Raw genomic sequence first — 6,461 nt, forward strand, 5'->3', positions numbered from 1 at the left:
TTCTATCTCAACAATTTTATTTACAAGCGCGAAAATTAGATTTTCCCTTGCATATAAGAAATCACCAATTTACCACCGTTTAAATCCAATACTTTACTTCTGCATTTGGAATTTCGAGAAATAGTGGTACCCAACATACCAGCAAGTCAATTCTTTCCGCATATTCGGAAAAATATGACTAACATAAAGTATTATCCGTGCACAGGATGGTTGTTTGATAATGTGTATTTACATTTACCACTCGGATTTAAAGTGAACATCTTATCATTCATCGTCAAGTACTTTTCTCTTGGTACGTTATAACCCCTTTCTCTATTAAGTCCGGTATTTCCACAGCCAGCCAAGGTCCAAGCTGGAAACAAATTAAGTAAAATGAAGTAATGAACATTCAGCAAAAATTGTAGAAAAGCCACAGTAAATTCACTATTTTGACCTACCCCAAGAGCCATTGCATGAGCAATCCCAAACTTGGGTACATTCCGAGCCCACAAAGGTTTGAAATGATCAGTCATACATATTTTGCCGCCGCGATACATTTTTGCTGTCTTTCCATCAAGCTCGGGAAGAGCTATTTCCGGAGCTGCCGTAGGGTATGTGACAGGAACCTGCGAGCAGAAATGTATGCTTTGCACTGCAAATTGTGAATCGGGTAGGAAAAGGCCCGTTCAAAATAACACTAAACTTACATCAAATTCCACATCGAACTCGTACTTCAGTAAGTTATGGATAAACCAGCATTTTCCAAACCACCTCGTGCCTTCTTTATTCGACTCAAGTCGGAACCAATCGTTGTCACAAGCTTTATTGTTCTGGACGTACTGAAAACACGATAAATTCAGTATGATGTCTAGCATATGGCAGGGCTCACGACATAAACTGACTTACTTTGATCAACGCCTGATATTCTTCTTTAAGTCTCTGTACCCATAACTCGGTATCTCTTGGTCCCGCTTTAGTTTTTAACAGCGGGATACTACTCAAAGTCTTCCTTGTCGATTCATCAACCATTTTCTTGCGTTCATTCACCAATAGTTAAACAACAAGTACCCGTCAGCTGTCTCCCCTCCCCTGCCACTTGGAAGTAATTCTTTTTTTTCAAAGAAGTTACGATTTCGGCCACTGCCACGGAAATGGCGTTCTCGCGGGAGGCACGATCATAGAGCTCTCTGGAGGGGGCATAAGCGCTCTGAGGTGAAGCCAGGCATAACGGTACTTTTGCGCATTTAGCCATCTTACGATGTCCTGCTTCGTCGATTTGCCGTAAGCTTGCATGTTAAGAAAATACTGTTTTTTTCTGAAACCAGTGGCTACAGAAGTCATATAAAGGTACGTAAATATTTATTAGTGTGTTTATTTTCATGGATATTATTATCTACATCCGGAAACATTCCGTTAGGCAGATATATGCTATTTAAACTTTGCATTCGCAGATGGTTTGCTGCTCGGCTTACGGGTGCAATAATCGCACGGAAAGGAAGAAAACAGGCCTTACTTTCCACCGGTGAGTAAAATATAGAATAAAATAGTCAAAAAAATGCAATATAGCGTGAGATGTTCGCTACACCTGATACATATTGAATTTGTTACCTACAACGTGCTCGTGTTTGGGGTGCCTTTTAATGTGAATAGTTGATAATGTCATTAGTCAACGGTAGTAATTAAGTATTTTATTTGTATTTTAAGTGTCATGTTAACTATTTTGTTGCGAGTATAATATTTTAAGTGTCATGTTAACTATTTTGTTGCGAGTATAATAGTAACGATGGGAAATAATGCGACTGAAACACGTGTCACACACACCTTTAAGATGGCTTGTAAGGTATTATGCGGAGTTATGTGGTGTTCTGTAATTTTTCAGTTAAAATATTGGAGAAGACATAGCAGTTATGATGCCTTGGAAGTGTGTAATATTAATTATTTCAATGACGGAAAGAACTAGTGAAAAAGTGGCCTTAGCGTGCTTTATGCTGTGTTCATCGGTACTCAATGTTTAAAACGTAGAGAAAGAAAGTATGATACCTAGGGATTTGTTACTAAGTTTGTGAATAAAGGTATTGGTGAAGAAATATTTGCAGGGAAGTGTGATTATTTAGCAATTTAAATTTCAACTGTAGCTGATCATTTGATCGTTAAACCGACCCTTGTATTTCGTTATGAAGTAGGCAATAGTAGCTTTAGTGAGTGTATATTCATTACTTCTCGCGTTGCCTTCAATGTTATCCCGTATAGTTATGACGTGTAATTAATGAAGTGAATTAGTCAATTTTATTTTTAAACTATCTGTTCCCTTAGATGCTAAAGTAGGATTTTAAAGTTTTATGTATTAAATCAAAGAAGTAAAGGAAAGTATACTGTGCATACACAATCAGGGGTGGAGATGTTGAAATCACGTTAAGTTCACATAACATACTTTCGATTACAGAGGGATGCACACTAACATTGAGATAATTAATCCCGCTAGTTTAACTTTTCTATGTACTGCTGTGTTAGCGGGTATGTTACATTATGGTAAGAGTAACGACTGGAGGTATTTTTGACTTCCTCTCGATGGCATTGGTACATGGCCGCTATGTTATCTTAAAGCAACTCTTGTATTATAAGAGGTGGGAGGGATTATGACCTATTACTTTCCCACCGCAGGAAACTATGTTAGAGGATCCATAATGTCAAGTTTTCATGAATGGCCCTTGTATAAATAACTTATTTCTGGATTCATTTTACACTTGATGGGTGTGTGCTCTTATTTATTGTTTGAGCATGACAAGGATATGATGAATTAAATATAAATGAAGTCAGTCACATTCTAAGGTATGCATCTATGAAATTCTGTGGTGACCACATTGAGTGCATTGGTATTTGATCTGCTATTTCAATTGCCGAGTAAATGTAATTTAAATACATTATCTATAGTAATATTTTTTGGAATTGGTGTATTTATAAAAATAATGGTTATTGTAGAGGAAATTTCTTTCCACCTATACATATTCACTTTCGCAGCCTTTCTACTTTTTTCAGGATATCCTTGGAAGTTTGCTGGTCCTTTTATTAAGCCATTTCCGAAAACCTTTCACCATTTACTTTCCTGTGATGAATCATGAAGAGTGACAGTTGCTCACTGGAAAAATTATGAATTGCAATCGCCTTAGCTGTTTGCATTTCGGTTTTGCATTTTTGGCCTCACCCATGCATTGTGTATGTTTACATTTGCTGTTGATCTGCCAAAGTTGAATCTTGTACTTGAACAATGTGAAAATTTTTTGTGTCGTGAATTAATCTTTCTGTAATTTGCCCATTAAATGAATTTTTATGCTTGATTTTGTTTTTCTTTGAAAAATCATAATATGTCGACCTTTTCGTCAAGTTAAATTCAGAGGCACGCACTCAGACGAGTTCACTCGCGTGCAAAGGGGCATTACTTGCTGTAGTATGGATATTTTCCAGGAGCTTGGGTTGTAAAAATAAAATAATTTGTATCGAAAACGTAGTGGTTTCGCAATCTTTCGTCCGTCAATCTTACTTGAGCATGGTCAACTGCGGACGTACGCACTCGTAGTGCATTAACTTGCATTACGAGAGGTAGCACCGTTTTTTTTTCGGGGGCTTTGACAGTGAAAATGGAATTATGTGGAACAAAGTCGTAAGTTCTTTCTGCGTAATGTCGTAAAACTTATTTTAACTTCGGGTTTGGTCAATATTTCTATCGTACAGGAGCAGTTCATGACGAGTTCAATGGTGATTACTATGTTCGTAGAAGTAACGACGGTGCATAGCAACATATTCAATCGATCTTTAATTTCCGGATTAAGATTCATTAAGTTAAAATTAATGCAATTTTCGAATTGCCAGCCATTGTTTAGCTAGTAATATTGAGTCAATTATGCTTGACTAAACACCTCATTGTCCGTTGATTATTGTCTTCCTGCAGGTCACAAGGGCTCTGATCCAGCATAAATTTATTCTTTGGGCATGTATTACTATTTATTTTCATCGTACCTTTCGCGAAAAATGCCTAAAGGTATTATTTAATGAGTTGAAAGCAAAAAATTGTCGTTGCCCCGTAAGACTCTGTGTTATAGCAGGGCAGCGCATCATGGCTAAATGCGCAATTTGGCCACGCCCCCCTGGCTTCACTTCCCGCTATTGGAAAGGATAGGGCGCGCCCCCTCCAGTTACCTCTATGGGCACGATTCAACAAGATTGAACGAGATGGAATAAACATAGTGTTTAAACAAGACCGTGGTTTAAACTATATCTTTGGCTCGAGTCGCGGCGGGAGAACAATATTTACATCAAAGGAGCCAATAGACACGCTGGGGGCGAGTGGCGGATTTAGAAGGAGCGAAGTCCATAATTTTTGGAAAATTTGAAAAAGTGGCAAAAGGTATCCAGCCAGTCAACGCAGAAAAATTCATGCATAATTCCTGGTTTTCTGGGTAAATTTTACAAAATCTACACCCTCTGGCAAACTTAAATGTAACACTCCAATAATTAAAGCTTTTATTTCACCAGCTTAAAAAAACTATTTTCGAAAATAAGTGATGAATGTCTAAAAGCCTCTTGTCTATTACGTATCAGACCTTGAACTCATTGTCGTGAATAGGTATTGCACACTACAAGACGAGAAAATAGATGAAGCGACTCCCCCCAAGCCAACGACCTCATTCTATCCTTACTGGGGGACCACCCCAGCAATAGTGGTAATTAGTCGAATGAGTGCGTTTACGATAAATTTTCAGTTTTTGCTGATTTTTTTCAATATCTGGGCTGGGCATTACAGCAAACAATAGTTTGGGCTTTTTAAATTGAATATTTTTGGCGGTTTTGGATAAAACATTTCGTGGAAATGATTCTGAACACAATCTTCAATGAAATAGCAGTGGTTGTGACCAAAGCTGCCAGAAGAAATGTTTTGAAGCAGTTTCATTTCACTGGTTATGGATTAATCTCTTTCCACAGTACCTTAGTGGTACGCTATACCTCTCACAATCAACAATACATAGATATGCATGGGCAAATAGCTTTTAGATATTCATCAATCATTTTTACATATGGTTTGCTCTGCTCTAAGTTCAACTCGGTTTTTTATCAATTCTGATTCATGCAAGAAATAGTATCAATGTGATAAAATATGTATATTATTTAAATTTCTACTCCAGAGCGGCTTATTGAATAGTCTTCTGGGGTCCGTCAGTGATATTGTTAGAAAAAAAAACTTTCTGATCCAGAGAAAGCTATAAAAATGCATGTTTAGTAAACTAATTAGATGACCATGTAGACTGCTATTAAGCTCAAATTGCTAAAAATCCCATGTTTTTATTTATATATAAAATCTCAGTACTTAGTGTTGGGTATTTCCCCCCCTCCCCTTCTGCGAGTGTCGTCGCCCTCGGGGCTTTCCAAGGCCCGGCCAAGTCCCTTCCGGCCGCTTTCTCATGGTCTCCGCTCTTATTGCCTGCGATTCAGACACAACGCATCAAAATCACGCACTGAGAGGAAAACGGGAAAGCTCACGGCTCGAGAAATCGAGGCGGCTCTTACGCAGCTGATTAAAGCAGCTCAAAGTGAAGTGTTTTTTAATGAGCTTCATGACCTTCAGCGGAAAAATCAAGTTAGCAGCAAATCAAGTTTGAAAATGCTGCATGCATTTCTGGATGAAAACAACATGATCCGGGTGGGAGGCAGAATAAGTTCCTCTAACATTTCCTATGGTCAGAAGCATCCAATTGTCTTGCCTCCGAAACATCTTACAAAAGTGATCGTGACGCAAGAACTCATCAGTCAACTTCACGCTGGACCGCAACTGCTTCTTTCATCAATACAGCAACGTTTCTGGCCTTTAAGTGGAAGAAATCTCTGCCGTCAGATGGTACATCAATGCACGAGATGCTTTCGCAGTAACCCTAAGGCTGTACCACAAATGGGTAATTTACCTAGAAAGAGACTTGAACCAACTCGCCCTTTTTTACAATGCGGGGTTGATTATTGTGGCCCCATTTATGTAAAAGGTAGTCTTCGGCGAGGATCTCAGCCAATCAAGGCTTATATATTTGTATTTGTTTGCTTCTCCACTAAGGCGGTGCATCTTGAATTGTAGGGGGATTTGACAACAGAAGCATTTTTGGGAGCTTTAAAGCACTTCACATCTCGACGAGGAAAGTGAAGCGACATTTATTCAGACAATGGCACAAATTTTGTGGAAGCGAATTGGGAATTGAAGGATCTCAAGAAAGTATTCTCATCGAAGTCACACCGCAGGAAAGACTTCATCACTACTCATCCTCACAAGGCATCAATTGGCATTTCATCCCCCCTCGTTCACCCCACTTTGGAGGCCTTTGGGAGGTGGCTGTCCGTTCACTCAAATATCATCTCAGGAGAATTGTTGGGAACGCATCCTTCACGTATGAGGAGATATACACTTATTTGACTATGATAGAGGCGTGCCTTAACTCCCGACCAAT

At 38.7% G+C, this 6,461-nt stretch overlaps 1 protein-coding gene across 1 annotated transcript; it reads right to left on the reverse strand.

Annotated features, from left to right (window-relative positions):
- Positions 1-1,098, reverse strand: LOC124154009 (ubiquitin-fold modifier-conjugating enzyme 1). Its single transcript, XM_046527480.1, has 4 exons — positions 886-1,098; positions 687-818; positions 438-605; positions 1-352 (listed from the first exon to the last, which is right to left on the reverse strand). The coding sequence occupies exons 1-4, from the start codon at positions 1,006-1,008 to the stop codon at positions 275-277; spliced, it is 501 nt and encodes a 166-aa protein (XP_046383436.1). The 5' UTR covers positions 1,009-1,098; the 3' UTR covers positions 1-274.
- Between the last annotated feature and the right edge of the window lie 5,363 nt (positions 1,099-6,461).

This window comes from Ischnura elegans, chromosome 2, assembly GCF_921293095.1.
Source record: "Ischnura elegans chromosome 2, ioIscEleg1.1, whole genome shotgun sequence".
Classification (NCBI taxonomy): Eukaryota; Metazoa; Arthropoda; class Insecta; order Odonata; family Coenagrionidae; genus Ischnura; species Ischnura elegans.

Excerpts from the sequence above, each read along its gene's own strand:
- LOC124154009 (XM_046527480.1), bottom strand. The coding sequence starts at position 1,008 with ATGGTTGATGAATCGACAAGGAAGACTTTGAGTAGTATCCCGCTGTTA. Across the intron at positions 819-885 it reads AATATCAGGCGTTGATCAAA|TACGTCCAGAACAATAAAGC; the intron begins GTAAGTCAGTTT and ends TCGTGTTTTCAG. Across the intron at positions 353-437 it reads CTCATGCAATGGCTCTTGGG|CTTGGACCTTGGCTGGCTGT; the intron begins GTAGGTCAAAAT and ends ATTTGTTTCCAG.